Consider the following 24,430-nt stretch of genomic DNA (forward strand, 5'->3'; position numbering starts at 1 on the left):
TCTTTTTTGCATATATATCTCGGCTTGAGACACTATAAGATGGTCCAAAAATATATTAAATATTTTCTTTATTGAAATTAAAAAGACAAAAAAATCTGATTCTTTAGTATTATTAAAAAATCAGATAGTGAAAGTAAAAAGACAATAACTATGCCGACATATTCCTTTTCTCCGTAACTTCTCTCAAATTAGAAAAGCAATCGACGATCCTCGTTGTTTCCGATTCGAAGATAGAACAAAAAAATCAGAAGGAGTAATCTCATGTCTTGTTCATCTCTGTGTGTTATAAAAGGTAAGTATTACAATACATTCTTCGATCATTAAATCTTTGTTATTTTTTGTTCTTGGTTTTTAACAATTGAAACCACATGCAATTGACAGAGTAAAAGCTCTTTCTCAAGTCCACGGAACAGAGCACTGAGATCTCAGATCTGTTCAGATCTTGTTAAGAACTTGGATCGAAGAGGAAGTCAAAGATCTTATAAAAGCATGTAAGTTTTGAAAGCCCGATTCAACTAATCTGTTTTAGTTAAATCTGTTGCTTACTTTTTTTTCTTTTTTTTTAAGGAAACAAAGTGAAACAGAAGCTTTAAAATTCGGTAGATTCACCGAGGATTTGACCATACCCAATATCTAGGTCAGATTTTTCTTTTATATTTGGCCCATCTCTAACATCATTGATGATTTAAAAAAAATGTTATTGTTTTGTATTTCAGAGCTGACGGCAAAATCTTGTGAACAAAGATGAGTCTGGGATGGTTGTCGATTGTATCATAAGAAGAGTTGGAAGACAACCAAATGGTAAATATAATATCATCTGTTCTTGAGATTTGTAAATAACAGATATCAAATTGTAACGTTTTGTTTGATTTCAGATTTCTTATCAATGTGAGATTGAAATGATTTCGAAGAGTCTGAAGACGATGTGAATCAATCAAAGACTACAGACTTCATTCTCCTATGAAGGAAAACATGACTTCAATATAAAAGATAAGTTATTTTCAGAAAGTTTGTCTTTTTTACATTAGATATAATATACCTGCCATTGGAACATAGTTTTTCTTTCATCTATTCATCCACGAAAGTCATATTCAATATTTGGAAAATATCGACTTTAGACTTAATGTTGTTTCCTAATTTAACAGCACAAAGCTGACAGTTGAATAATGATGAAGGCCATGAGGCAAAGTCTATCAAAAACCTTGCAGTACACAGATAAGTCTCGGACTATAGGTTTATTTGGTTGATTTAGAAATGAGAAACGGTATATGTTTTACCGTTTAGTGAGTTGACTTAATTAAATATACAATTGATGTACAGGTGGTGCAGTCTGTTGTACACAACAGGAGATTTACACAGCAGGTCGAGCACAGCCGGTCGAGCAGTCAAAGGTTTAGAGACAGAAGCTTTATTCATTTGAAGGACATGGGACAAAGACATGACTGCAAAGAAATACAAACCCAAGTTAGAGACAAACCCATGCTCCTCCAGCAGGCCTGACTTGGAAGTTTCTGATGTTGCGCCATACTCCAACCAGAAGAAGCCTTCCTTTACTCTCAAAGTAAGTCTTTTTGCAGCTTGCATGAATTTTATGCCCCTTGTACATGTTACAATTAAATAAATTAGAAATATTAACATCAATTAAGTCAATGCTCAAATTACAAAAAAAATTTTATAAAAAACACTATTCTATTGAAAAAGTATGGATTTCTTACATTCTCATCAGCCAAAACGAATTCCATGGTTCCCCCCCCCCCCCTTGATTGATGTTTTGTGTCCACGAATGTAGAACCTTGACATGAACCTTCTTAGTAGTGTGCTTTGGCTTCAAGTCGCTGATGGCGGTGATTTGTTCAGTAGAATCATTTGCTGTGTTGTTGAGCGCTTTAGAATCCATTCTTTTGGTTTTGCGGTATGAGTGTTTTAGGAAGAGGCGTGGGTATTTATAATAGGAAGAGGTTATAGGAAGAGTAGATTAGGTTATTTGAAAACTTGTAGGCTACTCTAAATATTTGTGAGATCTTTATCGCTAATAGTACTAAATGCAGTTACCAGAAATTTTTAAAATATATTCTGTGAGTAAGTTACACGCAATCTAGATTATAGAAAGATATTTTTGAACTTTGAATGTAGCATTTGTGTATCTTCATTTTCTAAATTTGGTTGTACATTTATTTGCACCGTGATTGTAGGCGCTACATACCTTCCACCTTTTTAATCGGAAAATCTTATAGGGAAATATTATGTTGTTAAAATTATAGTTAGAATAGATATGGTATCGAAACTCCATATTAGAAAAAAACAATCAGTTATTTTAAAATAAACCGTATCTATTAGATATGGGATTGGTTAATTTTTTAAATAATTGATTTCTCATAGATATATATACATTTAACAAATATTGAATATATCATAGAAATATGGAATAAACGAACCATTAGGTTATGTTTTTAAAATCTTTCTCTGTAACAAACATGAGAATGCGTATGAATACGTTAGGGTATAAGGTTTGAGAAATATTATTAGTCTAAATAAGTCATATTTTTAATAACTCTTATTGTCTAAATAAGCTTTATTTGCACACGTGAGTTGTTCGGAAGTTTTTTTCATATTTTAAGCCTTTTCATTTTAGGGTATAGGGTTTGAGAAAAGATGAAGATGGTTTCATGTTATAGGGCCTTGATCATGTTTCAAAAATGAGGATTATTCAGGTATGCATACGGTTTGGGCCTTTATAGTATGCATTCGGTTTGGGCCTTAAGTCATTGACGATTTGTTAAAAAAAATTTAAGAGAATAGCATTTGGTGGTAAATAACTTGAAAAGGCAAGGGCAGAATCCTATTCGGGATTCTGGTTTAATAGTATAGATTGATTGATGGAATAAATATATTTTCGAAATTATCCATATCTAATAACATTTTGATGAAATAAAAAGAGAATTAAATATCTTGTTAGGATATTGTTATGAAAATACAAAAAATAAATAATGTAAGCAACTTTCTAGAAATGATCCATTTTTTTCAATACTATATACATAGTAAAACCAGTAATACTAGTAATATTTGTAAACATAGTAACACCAGTAGTATCAGTAATACCACGTTGCCTTAGTAAAACGGGTTATCTTAGTAATACCCAGAAATTATCCTTGCACTAATTAATCAACTTTTTAGTCCGATTTTGTTCGGATTTTGCATTACCCATGTTATATAATTCATATTAATGAAATTACACCGAAGAAATCATCAAAACAGGCTCAAAACGTACATAAAATATACCCTAAAACCAATAACTACAGTTTACAAAATCCTTTTATATCTCTTAAAATTTGCATTCAACCTTTCTTTTGTTACACTAGCCGATATATACACTTATTTTTATAAGTATTCCAGCAAAAATTTCATCAAAAACGGATATAAATTAAACCCGAAATTCATATACACAGTTTTCAAATTCATTTTTTCTCTTTCAAATTTTTATCAATTCTTACTTTTTTAGGTTACTCATGGTTTACACAAACATTTAAAAGATATTTCACACAAAATTTCATGAAAAACGGACAAGAATTACCTGATGTTTAAGCTTCAAAATCGCCAATGAAGGATGGGAAGAAGAGCTCTTCACGCGGACAGAGGAGAGAGGAGAGGGAACATGAAGACATGTGGGCCAAGGTAAATCTGATTGGTTAAGGTTGTTTGTTGACTCCATTTGGTTGTTGTGTTTGGTTGAGTGTATTTAATTGAAAAATTAAATGAATTAATGAGGTGGAGAAGAAATATATTAAAGAAATAATGGTTATTATAGGGAATTCAAAGACAAAGGGGTAATGGGAAAAGAGAAGGGACAAGAAGAATGAATTTTTTTTCATAAGGGCATTTAGAGTTAAAGTCCGGAAAATGATGGAGCAAAATGTCATTTTTGTCCTTTACTTAAGTATAAGGAAAAAATCTGATATGGATAGCAATGACTTTTATTCGATCCCAACACCTCTTGGACGTAAAACCACTCACAAACCACGTCACCATGTAACATATTTTGACTTAGTTTGAAAATATATTATATATATAACATAAATATAGCAATAATAGTTTTAAAACTAGACCCCGATTAATCTCTGCGTAAATCCCGTTAATTTATTCGGCGCTAGGCCCAGCGTAGTTTCGAACAAGGTTAAAAAGTCATGATTTCTCTTTTAATAGCATAGATGAAGTGCAAAACTGTTTCTCTCGTGTAAAATTGGAGATGGAGCTCTTTCGGGACACTAGTTGATGTTGCAGGGGAAAATGGTCCATGCCTAATGGGAACTCCAAAACAAACAGTCGAGTCAGATTTTAATGGAGAAAAACAGGTCATCTCCGTCTTGAATATTCAACCAAGGTAACATGGGACTTACTAAGACCATCAGACATACGACTAAACCATGGGCCAAAGCAGTTCAGTTCAAGAATGCAATACCTCGCCATGCTCTCACGTTTTGGACAGTCAACCTAAACAGGCTTCCTGTTAGAGAGAGACTGGTAAATTGGAGAATGGCCTATAATGCCACAGTTGAAGCAAAGAGTTTGGTAGTGTTGAAATAACCAAAAAAAAATTTACCAAGAAGAGAGTAAATGATGTGAAGAGACTCTCTTGGTATTACACTTCCATAATTTTCTACAATCTTATACTTTTGTTTTTTAGTTACAATGGTCAACATTAATTTGCAATTTTTAATTTATTTAATTTAATCTTATGGAATTACCTTACTTTTCGACACTGAATGCCATTCAGCCATAAGTTTAGTTGGTCAATATTTTTCTGTATATTTGGCATGTTACATTATATATCCCAAAAGAAACTATAAATACTACCCTTTGGGTATTTGAGTTTTTAGATCTAAAATGAATCATCTCATTATTTTTATATTAGTTATTGTTATGTGTTTTGGTTCTAAAAAAACTAGTGGGTGTTCTCCAAACACTTTACAATTTAAAAACCAACTTACAGCTGATCATACACTCGTTGTAGTCTGCGAGTCCAACAGAGGCGAACACAAAGATTACAAGTATGTACAATTCAATGAAATATACAACTTTCAGGTTGTAGAGAGAGGAAAAAATAGAATAGTATGGAAATATAAAAGGACGGACTTGAAGAATTACCGTGATGTTATATTATGGAGAGCATATAGAGGAGCCGCAATGACTCGATGTGGTCAGATACACGAATATATTGCTGATCTTAAAGGTGTTTCTTTAGTGAAAAATAAGAAACCGACCAAAGAATTTTTTCCTTGGGGTAAACCATTCTATAAGGGCTAGTATTTATGAAGCTTAAATTTTTTTTGTGCCTTGTACGTTGAGCCATTTTATTTATTTATTTTGGGTTATAATATACAAACGAATAACAAAAGTCTATAAATGCAATTCATTCAGTTTATCTTTATGTCTTGTTTGATTATTTTTGAGTAGTTACCTTGTTAGACTTAGGGTTTATATGGTTATGGTGAATTACTAATATTAGAACTGCTAAAGTGATCAATTAACATCCTTCACAGAGTTAGGACTTATTGCTTGCATTCTAGAGTAGCTAACTAGGATCATGATTTAGGAGTTAACAACTGCGAGAGTAAGCTCATACTTAGCAATAATTCTGCTAAGCTAGGTTGTTAGACATGAGCTGTACCTAGCTGGTTTAACCAATTTAGTGAACTTATCGATCTAATCTTAAAGCTTGTTTGGAAGTTTATCGATCGACACCCTATAGGTGTATCGATCGACACCCATTCCATATGACACACGAGAGTGTTGACATCGATTCAAACACGTAGACTCGCAGCGAGAGCTTGATATCTTACATTACTATTCGAGTTCTAGGATTGATTATCACATGCACTTAGCAACTATATCATAATTTGGATTACCTAACCTGAAAGTCTAGGTTTTATCTTATCTGTGAACACACATCTCATCTATCTTATTTACTGCTATTTAATATTTACAGTCTTAATAATCGTTTACCTAGTTTGATCTTACTATTCATCTGATCTATTGTGTGCCCCCACTCCATGTGGATTCGATCCCTAAGTGTTACATCTCATCTCTTATTTGAGAGAATTTTGGCTCAAGGGTTAATCCTACTCCAACATGTTTAGTTGGTGACTTCCATGATGCATCTAGTCATCTACAATAGTATTCTGTTTCATGATGGAGAACATCAGTTATGGAGTTCAAAGAGGAAGAACGAGTAACCTGAGATGAGTGCATCCCTAACTGATTTGCCTCTCTCCAAACTCTTTCATCCATTAGCGTAACATTAACAACTAGAGCTATATGGTCCCTTTTGTTCTCATAAACAAGCTTATTACGGATTTTCCAAATTCTCCAACCTACAAAGAATGGAAGAGTATTAAGAGGTTGGGAATTTTTTATTATGTCCATCAAGTTCTGGAAAACCTCAAAGATAGCATTGTCAGATTCTTGTTGGCAAGAAAGTTCGCCAAGAGAGAAAGACCAGATTTCTTTCGCCACTCTACATGATATTAACATATGATAGATACTTTCAATCTCTTCTCCACAAACCTAGAAATATCTATATATTATGATTCCTCTCATGTTCAAATTTTCAGCCATCGATAGGCCTTTATGAAGAACTTTCCACCAGAAAATATTTACTTGAGGTGGTATGCTAAGATTCCACAGCCTATTAATGAGGTTATGCTGATGCATTAAAAGAGGAGAGGAATGAACCTGATTGGCAACGTCCTCATAATCCACTGCTCTTTGGACATGGTACCCGCTTTTAACTGTATAATTTTAAAACGAAACAACAAATGCAAAAATATAATCAAAATTTGGGGCACAAAATTTTGCAAAACCATAACAAAAGATTCTAAAGAGAAAGGCACAACTATAGCAAATCTTCGAGATTTCAGAACACAATAATGTCCAAAAGGAAACACAGCAAAACACAAACAAAAATATTTTATTAAACCTAGTCGGCCTTGGCAGCAGAAGCAGCATCTTGCCCTCTGATACGACCAGTTCTCCTAGCAGCAATAAGACCAACCTTCTGTCCCGGAGCTGCATCACGTCTAACAGCACTGACGTGACCAATGTGCTGATGGTTACCTCCTCCATTGGGATCCTCCACTGGATTCATATAGCCACACCACGATCCTTAGGCCATGAGTTCCTCTTAACACTGTACTTGTGGTATGTGTTTTCTGCCTTGATCATCGGCTTCTCAGTCTTTCCACCACCAGCAACTTGACCGATCATAGCCCTGCATCCACTCGGAACAATCTTCTTCGAAGCAGATGGCAACTCGATCATCTCACAACATATATAACCCATTAATCAAAGTGAAATTGAGAAACAAATGTATTTAAACCAATCATTCTTTACAACAACAAATTATTAGCACGATCAATTTAACCATAGCTCATATTCAAAGACAAAACCTTCAAAACCATATTCAAATAAGATTAGCATGGCCTTTGCGCAAGGATGACATGCACAAATTGAGAAATGTCCAAATTGTTTCTAAAATTTTCCGGATCGGGTTTGGTTTTCCATGTTTCTGAGTTTTGGATGGACCAACATCCACGGAAACTGCTCCGTGGTTATGAAATCCTATTACTTGTCATGAACCCTTTTTGAACAAATTCTTCTTTTAAGAACCAACTGCCATTGATGCCTTTTAATTGAGGATTAGGCATCTCTTCTTCTGTGTACTCAACACTGCTCAGATTTCCAGTTTAGACACAGAAACAGGAGAATTTGGAGGCTTGTCTCTTACTACATTCACATAAGTACACCTGTGAATTTTCTATGCATTTCAAAGCAAATCATTTTGTTAAGAAAACGCTTTAACGAGCTAAGCATCTACGTTGCTCACATCTCTACTTATATCTGAACTTTCTCAGTATTTTAGAAACATGAATCAGGAGTTTTGATAAAATAAGATCCTCAATGAGCACAAAAGCTTACATGAACGCGCCAAAGCTGTGTATATCAGTCTTTGCAGTGAATGTGCGTAAGTAACAACGTTGAGCACAAATTAAGTTTGTGCCTAGACTTGAGAAGAGTCATCAAAATCTTCGCCGATTATATATTTAAGGTAAAATCTTCGCCGATTATATATTTAAGGTTGTTTCTACAGCTTTTAGAATGTTGTTACAAACTGACGCAAGATTCGATTAGCATCCAGAAAGTATTACCACGAATATATAATTTAATTTTAGAACAAAACGAGAGATGCACAAATATATTTAAAAAATGTGAAATGAAAATTGCAAAGGCATAATAACTTGGACAGAGAAGGACAAGATTATAACAAAATCTTTTTGAGATTTCAGAACACAACAAGGTCCAAAAGGAAATACAACAAAACTCAAACAAGTATCTTAAAACTAGTCAGCCTTGGCAGCAGAAGCAGCAGCTTGACCTCTGAGACGACCAGTCCTCCTAGCAGCAATAAGACCAACCTTCTGCCCTGGTGGTGCATCACGCCTAACCGTACTTGCGTGACCAATGTGCTGATGGTTACCTCCTCCATGAGGATGCTCAACTGGATTCATAGCCACACCACGAACCTTAGGCCATGAGTTTCTCTTCACACGGTACTTGTGGTAAGCGTTTCCTGCCTTGAGCATCGGCTTCTCAGTCCTTCCTCCACCAGCAACTTGACCAATCATGGCCCTGCAACCACTAGGAACAATCTTCTTGGAACCAGATGGCAGCTTGATCCTGTCAAAACATATATAATTGATTCATCAGTGTAAAATTGAGAAACAAAAATCTATTCAAACCAATCATTCTATACTACAACAAACTGTTACAAAGACAGAAACTTTGGAACCAACACTAACAAACCAACCAACAGATCTCAACGATTATGCCATTTTCATTACATATAAACAGTCATGTCTGAATCCAGAAACAAACCTAGTAGTGTCGTTGTCAGGGTTGTGCGAAATAACAATAGCGTAATCACCAGAAGCTCTAGCGAGCACACCACGATCACCGACATGATGCTCGACGTTACAGACAACAGCTCCTTCGGGGATAGCTCTAAGCGGGAGAACATTTCCGACAACGAGAGTGGCTCTCTTACCGCAGTACAGGAACTGTCCGGTGTACATACCCTCGGCGGCGACGAAGAGCTCCTTCTGCTTCTTGTAACGGAAAGGATGACGGAACGCGACGCGAGCTAGCGGCGCACCACGGCCGGGATCGTGGATGATCTCGGTCACGACGCCCTTGAGGTATCCATTTCTCTCGCCGTAGTCGAGGCTACGGAACTTGGCTGGACCCTTGCGGTGGTGGGTGTGGGACTTGAAGACGGAACCTGCTCCCTTACGTTGAGCTCTGATGACACGACCCATTGATCGATGGAGGCTCGACGGCGCAGATTACAATTAGGGTTTGAGACCGAAGTCGAGAGTGAGAAAAAAAAATGACTTTTTATTGTGCAACCTGAAGTCGTTTCAACCCTAATGGGCTTGGGCTATTAGAATTAAAGCCCACCGTATCAGTTTAAACTCATACAAAAGCCTAAATCATGATGAAAGGTTTATAAATCGATGCTTGATTGTCGTTTCTATCTATTCAGAGCTATTGCACTTTTGCTTTTGCTCAAAAAAAGAAAAAAGCTATTTGCACTAGGCTTGGCCGATTAGTTTACCCATTTTGATTAGGATCTCGTTTCTCTGGTTTTCGGGTTTAACTTTCTAAATTTTATTCAAATTTCGTATACGATGTTATTGGGTTTGATTAATAATACTCTGAACTCGGCCATTTTTAAATATTATATCAAAAAATAAAAGTGAAATTGAGTATTTTAAATACTTATTGAGATTGTGTCCAATTTTTGGCTTAACTTTTTCGGTTTTGGATTTAGAGTTATCGATTTTGGGTTTTCAGTTATCCGTTCTGTTCGGTTAAAAAAATATTTCAAATTTAGTACCACCCTATAATATCTCGGTTTCGTTTTTTTTTTGTTACTAATGCCTAGTTTACGCTATTAGAAAAGTAATCATAAGTTCATACTTTTTAAAAAATTTAAAATTGGAAAAAATGTTTTTTTAGACAAAAAAATGGTAACTATGCCCCATTAGACTAATCTTATATATTTTATGTCTCATTATGTTAATTATTTTCAAAATAACAATAATGCCCTTAATTTTAATTATAAATTCAAAATTACAATTAAGAAAACAATTTTTAAATATTAAAATATAATAAATAATTAAAGTAATTAAAATAAAAGAAAACATTAAAAATCTTAAAATAAAAGAAAAATCTATCTCCACGATTTTTTTTTCTGAAAAATCGATTTTTTCATATATGGAAACTAAATATTTCCAAATATTTTATTCCCATATTTTTTGGAACTGATTATTTTTATCCATAGAATACAGTAAATATGTAAAACTCAGTTTCTACAGTTTTTTTTTAGATTTATAATAATGTGTAGATTTTTGATTTCTACAGGTTTTAGATTCACAATAAATATGTAGAACTCGGTTTCTGCAGGTTTTTAGATTTATAGTAATGTGTAGATTTTGATTTCTGCAGGTTTTAGATTTATAGTTATCTGTAGATTCCGATTTCTACAGATTTTAAAGCGATAGGTTAAGCGCGGAATGTGTATTCTAAATATTTTTAGAGTACTATTATTTACGTAAATCACGTATTCTGAACATAGATTCAATGAAAAAAAGTGGATTTCATTTTCTACTTCGTAGAATGCCAATTCTACTTTATGTAGAACTAAATATGAAATTATGATTTAAACATTTTTAGAACTGGAAAAAATTATCACTAAGTTCATATAAGTATTTCATCACTAGTTACTATTTTTCCAATTTTTTTTTGTTTACAAAGCTATTTATTTAATTTAATTTCAAAAATACTAAATAACATTAAAGACAAAAATGGTACAAAATAGAAATCTATAATATAATAGTACAATTCTCTCTTTCCTAAGGCGACACGTCAGCATTTTGGTGGATCCCACTTTTAAAAAGTGTAAGAAAAATGTCAAGCATGTGGCTCAAACCAAGGTTATTGAGATATTAAAACAAACATTTATACCACTAAACTAAATGATATTTTGTATATTGATGGCCGAAACTAATATATATTTATCAAGGTCGGAAACCTTTGCTTCTTTGGTTTTTTATGTGGGCCGGGCCTACAAGTGTATTATGAGTTTCATATTTAAATTAGGTTCATCACGTTATATGAATAAAACAACAATTATAGTTTTTCCATATTGTAAACTGTCTTCGTTTAACATGAGTTAGAGTTCTTGTCATCATTGTCTTAGACAAGTCTGAGTTACATAGTTGCACTGTGTCTGTTCGTAATCTATTTTTTTCACCGGTGAACTTTTCATCTCCCCATCTTAAATCGCTTGATCTTAAATGTTCCTGATTTGTAGTCTTTTTGTAAATCCTATATATATAATTCTCATCTTTGATAAACCAAATCTGCATCTCCACAAAACTCATTGATTCCTCTTAGTTTTAACGATCATCTAGAAAATGTCTCTCTGCCTATCCAGTTCTTCAAACTGGCATTCCTGGCATCCGTCACTCAACCTTCGAGTCTTTCGTGTTGGTCGAAGTAGTCAGAGCATAGCCTCTAACCTCCTTGCTTATGGGATTCCTTGAACTTCAAGAAAGACAGTGAGTTTATGAGAATCACGGTTCTCTTCCTTGATGAAAAAGTAAGTTAATCTTCGATTTATCACACTTATTTAACATAATTGTTTTTAGTTGATTTCCTGATTATTTGTTAAATAATATTATTTGCAGATTCTGTGATTCATGGGTTTATTTCCGCCGGACGTGCTAATCATTACATGTCATCTTTGAAAGTCGGTTCCATTGTGAAAGTCGGTCGTTTTGAGGTTGCTAGGTGCTCAAGCATGTACAATATAATTGATCATTCATTCCTTATTAGTTCCATCTCACCAACTATTATTGATGAAGCCATCACGAGTGCTCCTAAGATCAATCTCCAATCATAATTAGATTGTTTGACGATTTTCAAGTGATTGCGAACACAAACCTATAACTCCCAGGTATATTATCATATTGCATACGGGTTTATAATATGTTTTGTTATCATAACTGATATTTAAACTCGCCGATATGGTTGGACAAATCCGTTATGTCCAAGGCTCTGACCTTAGCAAAGAAACAACTCGAGTCGTTATTTGTCTCCTCATTGATCCGTAAGAAACAATCAACACACAATTCCCTTTATATTATTATCTATATTGTCCTGACATCAATAATCAAAAATATTTCCTACCCAAATTATGTGGTCGTCTATTTATCTCCCTTAGTTATCAAACTAATTTTACACAAACCTTTATTTTACAGCTTAAAAGAAACCACAACAACCCAAACAAACAAAACACCAAAAACTAGAATTCCAAAAAAGACGAATCATTAATGATCACCTCTCTTTTTTGTCTAATCTTAGAAATAAACTTCAAAACAAATATACCAAACCAATCACCCCAACTAAAATTCAACGATACATACATCGAGTCAGCTAAACAAATACAAACTACACGGCCAGCTATTTAACGATTTACAAACTTACTTTCGCAACGACACATACATCAAGTCAGCTAAACAAATACAAAATACACGGCCATCTATTTAACATTTTACAAACTTACTTTCACAACGAAGAAGACGAAAACGACAACCAAGATCAGTGAAATTACCTAAACAAAAAGTATAGTAAGTTATGAACTCTCATAAATACAACTAACAAATGATTTTAGTTTACATATTACCTATCAAATAAAAGATAAACAAACACAGCCACAACAGGAGATACAAGAGACAATCCTGACAGACACAAAGGCGGCAACAACAGCTCCACCTTCTCACTCCTCTTGTCTTATAAAAATAGCTTACATACCCAATGTCAACATGCCAATGTGATATTGTCTTTTTATGAGAAATACATAAATTCGTTTAAAACTCATTAAAGCCCAAATACTCAGAACTGTCACTCATTTTATAGTTATTTCTACAAGTTTTCATATATTTGTTTTAAAGGTCCGGTAAGAGCAAAAAGTTTAAAAATAAAATAAAAACATATAATAAACATAATAAAGATAATAAAAATTATTACTTAATACACATAAATTACACAACTAAACATGAGAAAAAATATCCAGAACAAAAATGTACTCTCAACAACTTTAATATAATTTATGTACTCTCAACAGTACAAGAAAAAATTAAAAAGACAAACAAACAATAAGTCTCAGTGACACAACAAACAACAACACGATTATATCAATCACATTACTAACACAGTTTAGTCTTTCATAAGTGGAGAACAATGCATACGCAGTTCATCATTACAACTCTAACCCTATAACAATAAAAAAGATTGAAAAATAACTCAAAACGCAAAATTCACAACTACAATAACCCTAGTAAATATTGAGATAAAACAAGAATTTTGTCTACAACCATGCGATTGCGCGGGAACAATACCCCTAGTTAGTCTAATGGGACATAGTAACCATTTTTTGGCCTAAAAAGCAATATTCCCTTTAAAATTCATGCAAGCTTAGATAAAGTATTATCAAATTGATTGAAGACTACATATCACCTGAAGAAAACAAATATATCATTTCAATTTGGTTCATGTATATTGATAAGAAATTTATAGAAAATCAAAAGGAAGATGAACAAAACATTGGAGAATTGCCTATGACATTGCATATATGTGTAGTTATATTATATAGTTCCTGCTAAGAGGCAAATTTTGTTTTTTTTCTGGTTCAGCTAAGTATCTTAGATATTTGATAAATACATAGATTGATATATAAAAAGATGTATTTATAAAAATATTATTATGAAAATTTCGTTGATGTACTTCAAATCTATGATATCAACAATTTATCATAATCCCTTATATATTAATTGAGGAACATTTGAAAAGATGTAACCTCAATTTTGTATTAATTAAAAGAGGCCCCAATGCATAGGTGGCACTCAATTAGGTAGTCAATTACATTCAATTGAAAAATAAGTAGGTCCACATTCGATTTTTATATGTTGTTAGATACATAAGTTGGTCAAACTATATGATATAATGATATGATATGATATTTTCTTTCCTTAAATAAAACCTACGGAATTACCATAAATGACTAATATATATATGACAATTAATGAGTTTAATAATAAAGATTTGATAACAATGTATATCTCCTCCATCATTTTTTGTTTAATTTTATATTATTAAAATAAATTAAACAATCAAATTAGCTATAAAAATAAAATTTAGATTTTTTCGTATATGTTATATTTTGAATTTTTAAAAACGACAATAAATGACTAAAACTATTAAAATTATTATGTTAAAAATTAATGATCAATGGTTTAACATTTTTATTATAAGAAGATACACATGATTTTAAAACCATATGAGTAAAAAATATCATTTAATAATAAAATAAATTTATATATATATATATATTAAACACTATATACCATAAGATTACATAAATATTTTAATATTAAAACTTTCAATGAATTTTCAAGAACATTTATAAATTATAAACTTATTAAAGATTTCAGATTGAAAATTTTGTTATCGATGATTTAAATATTTTGTTATAAAACGATATGAACGATCATAGAACCGTATGATTATAAATTCTTATTTAATAAATAACTATACAAAATATATTATTCCTAGAAAAATAGGTTGGTCCATCTTAACTTATATTACACTTTTTATTAAACTAACTATCAAATTGATAAATAACGTACCGAAAAATGTTTTGCACTTTTCTTAAATAAAAGCTACGAAATTACCTAATATGATTAACGTATATGTGAAAATTAATTATAATGAATAATAAATATTTGATAACAATTTTTGTATCTTAGTTCTTTTTTTAATTTTATATTATTAAAATTTATTTAAAAATCACATTAAATATATAATAAAAACATTTATAATTTTTCTTATATGTTATATTTTGAATTTTTCAAAACGTCTATAAATTATTAGAAATTTGAAAATCCCCACTCTGAAAATTTTGTGATCAATAGATTATTTTTTTGTCATAATAAGTTACAAATGATCATAAAATTGTATTAATATGAACTTTTATTTAATATTATAAGAAGATACACATTATTTTAAAACCATATGAGTAAAAAATATCATTTAATAATAAAACATATATATTTATATATATATATATAGATTATACTATATACCATTACATAAATATTTTAATATTAAAACTTTCAATGAATTTTCAAAAACATTTATAAATTATAAACTTATTAAAGATTTCACATTGAAAATTTTGTTATCGATGATTTAAATATTCAGTTATAAAATGATATGAATGATCATAGAACTGTATGATTATAAATTCTCATTTAATAAATGACTATATAAAATATACTATTCTTAGAAAAATAGGTTGGTCCATCTTGACTTACATTATATTTTTTATTAAACTAACTATCGAATTGATAAATAATCTACCAAATTTTTTTTTGCACTTTCCTTAATTAGAAGCTACGAAATTACCTAATATGATTAACGTATATATGAAAATTAATTATTATGAATAATAAATATTTGATAACAATTTTGGTATCTTAGTTCTTTTTTTTTAATTTTATATTATTGAAAGATATTAAAAAATCACATTAAATATATAATAAAAACATTTATATTTTTTCTTATATGTTATATTTGAATTTTTCAAAACGTCTATATATTATTAGAAATTTGAATATTCCCACTCTGAAAATTTTGTGATCAATAGATAATTTTTTGTTATAATAAGTTACAAATGATCATAAAATATAACGCATATGAATTTTTATTTAATAAATATTCAAACTAAATAATATATATATATATAAACACTAATGATTTAAAGCAATAAGATTGACTGATCAATTTAGTCGTCCAGTTGAAATCTTTCAAAAGTATGTGAAAGACTAAAGTCAAAGTAAATATGGATTTAGAATAGTAGTTATATTTTACTAACCAAATACCGAAAAAAAACCGAACCGAACCGAAACTAACCCGATATTCGGATTGAACACCCGTAATCCAAATGAAGCCAAACTATTGTTTCATTCTCCAAAATATAATAAAAATAATAATTTAATCCCGCGCAAGGCGCGGGTCTTATCCTAGTTGATGAATAAACACCAAAATAACAACAATATTTTGGAGAGCATGTTCTTTCGCGTATAATGGGACGAGAAGTGTGATGATTCACACATATCACTCTACACCTTACATTCTGTATATATATATATATATATATGAATTGTCAACTGGCAATATATAATATATTATATGTGTATAAATCAGGGTCAAAGGGGACAATTTATAAACTCAGAATCAACTGGTAGTATACTAGTTAAAGTTGCACAAACACAAAGATTATAAGAACTAGCACTTCTTATTAGATTTAGAAACTCTCTCAAAACTAAACCTTTCAATGTGTTTCTCTTGATTGAACATCTCTCCATGAGAACTCTTTATATAGGAAGAAGCTACATCTTTTCCTCAGGGCGAAGCTACATATTTTCCTAATAATAATATGAAAACATTCCTAAGCTCGATATGTTTTCCTTTTTTCTTAACCCATCAAACTTCACTTTAATGAGTTAACTTGCTCCTCAAGTTAATTGGAATTATCCAACATTCTCCCCCTTAATTCCAACTTGAATCTTAGGTATGTTGATCTTATGAACTTCGATGAACTTGCATAGACCGTTAATAGGTGCATCGCATTTCTTCGATACGATGTTGCATCAGAACGTGAGTATAGATGCTTCACTGCTTCTCCATGACTCTCTTTTAAGCATTTGATGGTGCTTCGATACGATGTTGCATCAATCTCAGGCTCCTCCTCTGCCTTTGATACTTCCAAACTCGTGTGCATCGGAACATGAATATAGTTACATGACTCCATCTTCGTCTTGACAAGTATACCTTGCGTGTATCCTTCTTGTTTGATGTGAATGCCATCAGCTCCTTGTGTTACTTCTGTACCAAGATAGTATGTAAGCTTCACGAGGTCTGACATCTCAAATCTTCTTGACATATCATCTTTGAATTGATTGATAACTTTGAGTGAAGACCCTGTTACAAACAAATCATCAACGTATATAGCTATGATCAAAAGCTCCCCCTTCTCTTTCTTTTGATATACTGCAGGTTCCTTGGTGCACTTCGTGAACTCCATCTCCTTGAGAACACGGTCGAGTTTGATGTTCCAAGCTCTTGGAGCAACTGGTGCAAACACTTCATCGAAGTCTATGCCTTGTTGTTGCACGTAACCTTTTGCAACTAGCCTTGCTTTGTATTTGATCACCGTTCCATCTGCATTCCTCTTGATCTTATAGATCCACTTCAAACCTATCGGTTTCACACCTGCAGGCTTCTTGACGAGCTTCCAGGTCTTGTTTTTGATGATAGATTCGATCTCTACCTTCATTGCATCGATCCAAGCTTGTATCACTGCAACTTCGATGTAACGTTCTGGTTCACCATAGATGGTGAGCAAGAGTCTGCCACCTTCAACTTCAGCGAGTAGGATGTAATCATCGAACCGCTTTGGTTTTCTGATGTTACGGCCATATCTTGATGTTACATGATGGTCTTGGTTTGCATCGTTGTTCTCTGCTACTTGCTCTTGTTCACTTGCATCTACAACTTCTTCTTCTTCATTATTGTTTTGCTCTTCGTGGTGCTGGTGATTTTGATGCTCATCACCATCTCCTTCTTCTGTAACATCAATATGAGGAAGGTTGAATGATCCTGGTTCTTCATCCACGTTTTGTTGCGGTGTATACGGTGCGGTGAGTTGTCTAGCTACATCGTTTTCTTCACACAAACGAATGAACTCAGAAGATGTGAACTCTCCTCTTCTGTCGGTGCGAAAAGTCTTGAGTTGTAGTTTCGTTTGATTCTCCACGTACTCCTTGAACTTTTTGAACCGATCGAACGCTTCACTCTTCTTTCTTAGCAGCATCGTCCACATATATCTTGAGTAATCATCAATTAAGACAAAAACATATCTATTGTTTGCTGGTGTTGATGGTGATATCGGACCATACAAGTCACCATGTACCAACTCCAATGCGTGTGATGCTCGATACTTTGCTTTAGGTGGGAAAGACTTCCGAGTTTGCTTCCCAACTAAGCAGGCGCTGCACACATCTTTCTCGTGTATCACCTGAGGCATCCCTACTACCATCTCCTTGTCTACCATATTCTTCATGACTCCAAAGTTCACATGTCCTAACCGTGCATGCCACGTCCATGTAACATCAGTTTCTTGTATTTGAAGATACTTCGGATATTCAACCTCCATTGGCGTCTTGTACAATCGGTTTGGTTGCCTTGCAACTTGTACTAATAGCCTTCCACGAGGATCTTTAAGCATCAGTAGATCTTCTTTCATATTAACCTCACAACCCATCTCGGTTGCTTTTCCAAGACTTATGATATTGTGTTTAAGACTTGGGATGTAGTAGATATCTTTGAGTGCTCTTCTCTCCCCTGTTTTTCCGATGAATGTGATCGAACATTTCCCAACAATCTCGACGTTTGATCCATCACCGAATTTGACTTTGCCTTTGATGCTCTCATCTAGGTTTGAGAAGAACTCTCTCTTGCATGTGTCATATGCTTACTTGCACCATTGTCAAGGTACCATATTTCCATCGCACTCATCAAACCTCTTAGGAAACACTCTCTCTTCGTTGAGGAATACAACTTCATGCATAAATAATGCATCTGCTTCTTGTGTTTCCGTTAGGTTAGCTTCCTCTCTTGGTCGTGTAGGACAATGTGACACGAAGTGCCCCATCTCGTCGCATCTCCAGCATTTAACCTTGGAGTAGTCCTTCTTGGTCTTGTCTGAAGCTTCTCCTCCTTTGTTATGACCATCAGAACCATTAGACCTTCCTCGTCCTCTTCCTCACGAGTTGCTATGGCTTCCACGACCTTGTGCATCATTCTTTACAAACATTAGCTTCGATTGATCTTCATCTTGGGTTTCGTCTTTGATGCGTTCTTTGAAAGCCTTCAATCTCCCAACAATGTCTTCGAACCCCGTTGAATTTAGATCCAGCACTTGTTCTAACGAAGCTACGATGTGAATGAACTTCGTTCTTGGAAGTCCCTTCAGAAACTTCTTTACCAGCTCTGATACCAATTGTTGGGATTTATCAAATTCAAGTCCCACATTGGATAATTAGATAGAGGGTGTCTAATATATAAAGAGATGTCCAACTCTAATTAGTACGAGGCCTTTTGGGAAGGAAACCAAAAGTAAATCCATGCGGGCCAGCCTTTAAGGCCCAAAGTGGACAATTTCGTACTAATACGGTGTAGTTGGTCGATGTTAACATCGGACATCGTATGTCCTTCTTCATCACAAGACCTTTATCACGTCCTTGAGAATCGTCTCCCATGTTTTGATCAAAGTTACAACTCCTCTTGTAAATGACCTTCGAAACCTGGAGCTCTGATACCAATTAAAGTTGCACAAACACAAAGATTATAAGAACTAGCACTTCTTATTAGATTTAGAAACTCTCTCAAAACTAAACCTTTCAATGTGTTTCTCTTGATGGAACATCTCTCCATGAGAACTCTTTATATAGGAAGAAGCTACATCTTTTCCTAAAGGCGAAGCTACATCTTTTTCTAATAATAATATGGAAAAATAATAATACGGAAACATTTCTAAGCTCGATATGTTTTCATTTTTCCTTAACCCATGAAACTTCACTTTAATGAGTTAACTTGCTCCTCTTAATTGGAATTATCCAACATTAGTATGAGCATACCCTCGTATAACTATGCTTGGCAATGTAAAACCGAGACAATAAGAAAGTTATGTGCGTTTCACGGTTTAATGAATTAGACATATGAACATTTTTATAAAATATACAAGAATGAGGACAAAGTGAGAAATTTTTTTGATTAAATATCAAGTTTATTGATCAAATTGGCTCATTTACAAAAAGGTGTACGTATAAGCTAGTCTAATAAGGAATAAATGAAAGAATACGTGACTCCTATAGTCCTATATTTATGAAAATAGCTTCGAACCAACGTCTGAGTAGCCCTTCCAATGGATGACCCCATGGTGTAGTGAAGAGAGGAAATTTGGTTCCTTATATATCTGTTTATCAATAGCTCGAGAAAGCAAAATTATATACTGTCCATGTTGGTTTGCAGCGCCACACGACAACTACTAATTTGTTGTTCATTTTTGTCGATGTATGAACCATTAGTCACAGCGATCAGAGTGACCAAAACTTTTAACCGCAGTAAAATTTTAATATTTAAAAGATAAACATATAAATATAAATTGTCTTTTTTAATCGCAGCAATCACCAACTAAATAACAAAGCAACTTATCTCTAAGGCAGCGATACTAAAACGAACAAAAAACAATATTTGATCGGATATGCCGACCAGGTAGTCATGAGTCGTGAGTTCGCCCTAGAAGCTCCCAGGCCCGCGTCCCTAGGCGCCTCCGTTTGATGGCCCTCCTCCGATCCAAATCCGGCGCTCAGTCTTCCTCCTCCTGAAGAAGCTCGATCTCCTCTTCCATGGCTTCAAACGGTAAAGCTCCTCCTCCGCTGCGGTCACGACCTCCACCAGATCCACCACCATTCACGATTCCTCCGATACCGTTTGAATCTCTCACTCTCACAGAGCCACCAGAGCCGCCAGACCCTCCAGATGCGACCTTCACCTTCGTTCTTCAAGTCTTAGATCTGGAATCCCCTGCCTCAACCATGGTGTTGGGTACCACGAGTGGTGTTGCTCCTGGTGTATCCAGGAGTAGAGAACTCTCTTCCACTTCCACCGTACGTTCAACTCTTCCTTTATGTACCTCCTTCTCCGACCTCTCTCTCCAGTCGTCTTGTGTAGAGGTTTCAATCTTCTCAGCCTTTGAACTTGTGAGCTTGGGTCATGTTTCATGTTCTGATTTGGAAAATTTAGTGTTGTCCATGGCCATCCAAGTTCAAGGATTAGAATATCAATTAGAGCTTTATTTGTCAAACTCAGCCATAAGGGCCTTGTTGGTTTCTCTGCAAGATATTCGTGTGGACATGAGTGTATTGGTACTGTTGCTAGCTGTTCTCAAGCCTCCCTCTCTCCAGTACGCAGCATTGCGAAGTCTTGAGGACTGGACTTTGGATGTTGATATATTGGTAGTGGTTTGTTTTGTGGATACAGCCGTGCTCAATGTTTACAACTCAGATGCATTCCACCGTCTAGCTTCAGAGTTCAGGGTTCACCTAGTCCAAAACTTACTTTCAGTGTCAGTTTACGGGGTTCACCTAGCCCATAGATGGTCTCAATCGCAAGGAAAAGCCAAGGAAGCAAACAGAGTACCTTTTTTCCATCAAGATTAGGTCAGACAAGCACCAAGGAGCCATCCCGACGCGGCCTGGAACAAAGACAAATCGACATCAGGATTGGGATGGGTCTTCTCGGGTTCAGGTCAGGAAACTCCAACACATGGATCTACGGTCGAAAGCTTCATCAGCTCATCCCTTATTGCAGAGGCCATCACGATTCGATCGACACTTAGCATGGCGCTAACCTTGGAGTTCTCTACACTCAAGGTTAACGCTCGCAAGAAAGAAACATCGGAATTGTGAAAGGCATCCGAGCGATCTCCTCTGGTTTTGCAACAATTTCTTTCTATCATGTTTCTAAATCGGACAACTTTGTTGCCGATGGTTTAGCAAAAAGGCTCTCCAAACCTTTTTCTCTTTGTAACGAACATCATGATTTGGGCCATCGTTTTGGGCTCATCTCTTCTTCTTAGTTTTCTAATGAATTATTCAGTGACAAAAAAAAAAAAAAAATATTTGATCGATATTGCTAATCGTTGTTGCTGGTTATTGCCACTAACACTTGCAAACAAACATGACCATATATACATAAAATGACCATATATATATATCGTGTATCCACTTGATCTGGTATAATATTTGAAATAAAACATTTTAGATATAAAGATCATTTATATGAGTACACAAGTTATCTAGATGATACCACTTTAATTCTGTAAGACATGATACCACTTTAATTCTGTAAGACATGATAATAGATTTATATTTTGCATTAAAAATCATATAAAATTTCTTGATAGATAAAAACTGGCCTATAGAAGTTAACTAGTTACACATATCAAGATCACTAGTCAAACCTTTCACGTTGAGTAGAGGGAAAAAAAAAAGCCTCCCACATACCCAATCCCAACTATTACAAAGTCTTGCAAAGAAAAAAAAACAATCGGGTTGATTCTTCTTATGATCATTCCAAAAAACACATCCCGTAGCTATTAATCAGATTACTTGGATTTCGATCGAATTTTATCTGAACATGGAGATGAGAGACTTGAAGAACACTTCATCACAGGGTATGATTAGACCCATATTGTGTTCAAAACCAAACTCTTCCTCGGCTAGTCGGAGCAACGTTTGAAACTCAGAGTTTCCGAGCCACGAGATGGGAACGATGTACCGACTTCGGTCCGGTCCAACGTAAACCGGAAAATGACCTTTTGGCACGTCTTGTGGAAAACTATCATCTTCTTGATTATAGTAGCAACCGTTGACGTTCTTCTTCTTCCCTAGACTTGAGCACCTCTTTAGGATTTGCTTGATCGATGCTGCTTGAGTTGACCTCTTTATGGCCATTACTTTATTTTAAATATTTTCTTCTTCTTTTTTCTATAACTAGGGGTTTGTTTGAAGAAATGTTATGGATGTTAGACGTCCATGGAGACGTATTTATATGGAGTATGGACAGTTTGGATGGCATAAATTACTAAAGAAAAGAAAATAATATATATATAGTACATTACTATGCTTTTATAGTTTGGTGAGTATAGCTATATAGATAATAATAAATTGGGTTTGATTACTGCTAGCGTTGACCAAACAGTGACTATATTATAGGTATTATTAAATATATATATATAGATATGCATTAGAATAAATGCAAAGTCGACCATACCTTTCTACTTTGTTAAGTTACTTATAGATCATAACTGGTTGCTTAATTATGAACTTGAAAAATTAGTGACTAGGTTACTGTATAGTTTGATGTAAAAGAAGAATATTTCTACAGTATGTAGATATGTATATATTACACATGCAGTGATTTAAAGTACTGGGATAAAACTCAATGAAAAAAACACGTATTTTTTAGTAGAGCATTTATAGATAACTAGTGACGGTATCTCAATTAGTCATGTGACATTGCAGAGCATATACACGGATCCAAGTTCAAGTTTCAGTAACATGGCGAATATATATGTATCTTATATTAAACCGAAGCAATTTAAGTTATTCCATGAATCTAGATTTCCTATTTGGATTCAAGTTAGTTATATTTTGATTTCCTGTTCTTGTGAAAGCAAAATCATGTGGGATGTAGGAGGCAAGGGCTAACAAACATCGAGGACAGAGCCAACAAGGACTAGAGAGATGTAATTAAATTTGTAAAAGAATGTATACAAAACAAAATCGGGTAGGACTATAACATTGCCCTACAATGTCTCCCATTTTCCTTTACATACTTAGACACAATGTTACAAACAAATGTCCATTTTGTTTCTCGTACCTCTAATATCGTATACATCATATGAATGAGACCACTGCCTGTTATATATATATTTATAGATGTGTATGTACAATATTGCGGACGAAATAAGAGTTTTGTAAGTTGTAGCAAAAGTACGTACTTGCGATGATACATATATAAGGGCTCGACACAAAAAGATATCGCAAAACCTTTGTCTTGGTTTCTCATACGTACACGGTACACATGTGTATTTTTGCAGCAAATTTGTTTATGTTGTTTTGCTACAACTGGCCACTATTGAAATGTTTACATACATAATGCCCATTTGCCTATTTCTCTCAATAAAAATATAAAAAGAACATGTTTTTTGTTTCTAACAATGTTTTCTTTTCTAGATCTAAGACATACTCAAATCTTTGAATTTTTGCCAAAACTAACCCACAACTTGATTTTAATTCCAAACCTATATCCAAACTTGAATCAAATGCAAAACTAACCTAAAAGCCTAGTGAAATTACAGCTCAGTCCCTTGTGACCAAACAAAAAAACAGAAGCCATTTTTACGAATATAGCCCCAGTAAATCGTCTGAGTCGTCTGAGATGTTGGAAGTCGTCTGGACGACTGAAGTGTAAGTCGTATGGTACCAGTTTATTTTTAAAATAATTTATAAATCTTGTAAAAAAATATTTTGATGCGTAAAAAATAAAAATCAAGTAATTATAAACAGTTTTAACTGATATAAATTAAGATATGATAAAATTGATTTGTTTTGAAGATAGGTGA

The 24,430-nt window shown here is 33.7% G+C and overlaps 3 protein-coding genes, 1 long non-coding RNA gene and 1 other non-coding gene across 5 annotated transcripts; 3 read left to right on the forward strand and 2 right to left on the reverse strand.

The window, feature by feature from the left end:
* Positions 1–1,058: 1,058 nt before the first annotated feature.
* On the forward strand, positions 1,059–8,374 carry LOC117126591. Its single transcript, XR_004449241.1, has 2 exons — positions 1,059–1,561; positions 3,604–8,374. It is a non-coding gene; the product is annotated as an uncharacterized LOC117126591 (long non-coding RNA).
* Positions 7,423–7,524, forward strand: LOC117127041. Its single transcript, XR_004449799.1, has one exon. It is a non-coding gene; the product is annotated as a U6 spliceosomal RNA (small nuclear RNA).
* On the reverse strand, positions 8,230–9,432 carry LOC103828437 (60S ribosomal protein L8-1). The gene is made up of 2 exons (XM_009104039.3): positions 8,929–9,432; positions 8,230–8,730 (listed from the first exon to the last, which is right to left on the reverse strand). The coding sequence occupies exons 1-2, from the start codon at positions 9,366–9,368 to the stop codon at positions 8,394–8,396; spliced, it is 777 nt and encodes a 258-aa protein (XP_009102287.2). The 5' UTR covers positions 9,369–9,432; the 3' UTR covers positions 8,230–8,393.
* Positions 9,433–10,048: 616 nt separating this feature from the next.
* On the forward strand, positions 10,049–21,920 carry LOC117126590. The gene is made up of 2 exons (XM_033275014.1): positions 10,049–10,061; positions 20,546–21,920. Exon 2 carries the CDS (start codon positions 20,649–20,651, stop codon positions 21,459–21,461), a length of 813 nt encoding a protein of 270 aa, XP_033130905.1. The 5' UTR covers positions 10,049–10,061; positions 20,546–20,648; the 3' UTR covers positions 21,462–21,920.
* A 266-nt stretch (positions 21,921–22,186) lies between these two features.
* LOC103828438 (protein SMALL AUXIN UP-REGULATED RNA 10) lies at positions 22,187–24,038 on the reverse strand. The gene has a single exon (XM_009104040.3). It carries the CDS (start codon positions 22,755–22,757, stop codon positions 22,431–22,433), a length of 327 nt encoding a protein of 108 aa, XP_009102288.1. The 5' UTR covers positions 22,758–24,038; the 3' UTR covers positions 22,187–22,430.
* Between the last annotated feature and the right edge of the window lie 392 nt (positions 24,039–24,430).

Source organism: Brassica rapa, chromosome A07, assembly GCF_000309985.2.
Source record: "Brassica rapa cultivar Chiifu-401-42 chromosome A07, CAAS_Brap_v3.01, whole genome shotgun sequence".
NCBI classification, from domain to species: Eukaryota; Viridiplantae; Streptophyta; class Magnoliopsida; order Brassicales; family Brassicaceae; genus Brassica; species Brassica rapa.

Bases quoted from the DNA above. Each gene is read 5' to 3' on its own strand.
- LOC103828437 (XM_009104039.3), bottom strand. From the start codon at position 9,368: ATGGGTCGTGTCATCAGAGCTCAACGTAAGGGAGCAGGTTCCGTCTTC. The intron at 8,731-8,928 runs GTTTGTTTCTGG...ATGTTTTGACAG, and splicing joins CCTGACAACGACACTACTAG to GATCAAGCTGCCATCTGGTT.
- LOC117126590 (XM_033275014.1), top strand. From the start codon at position 20,649: ATGGCTTCAAACGGTAAAGCTCCTCCTCCGCTGCGGTCACGACCTCCA.
- LOC103828438 (XM_009104040.3), bottom strand. From the start codon at position 22,757: ATGGCCATAAAGAGGTCAACTCAAGCAGCATCGATCAAGCAAATCCTA.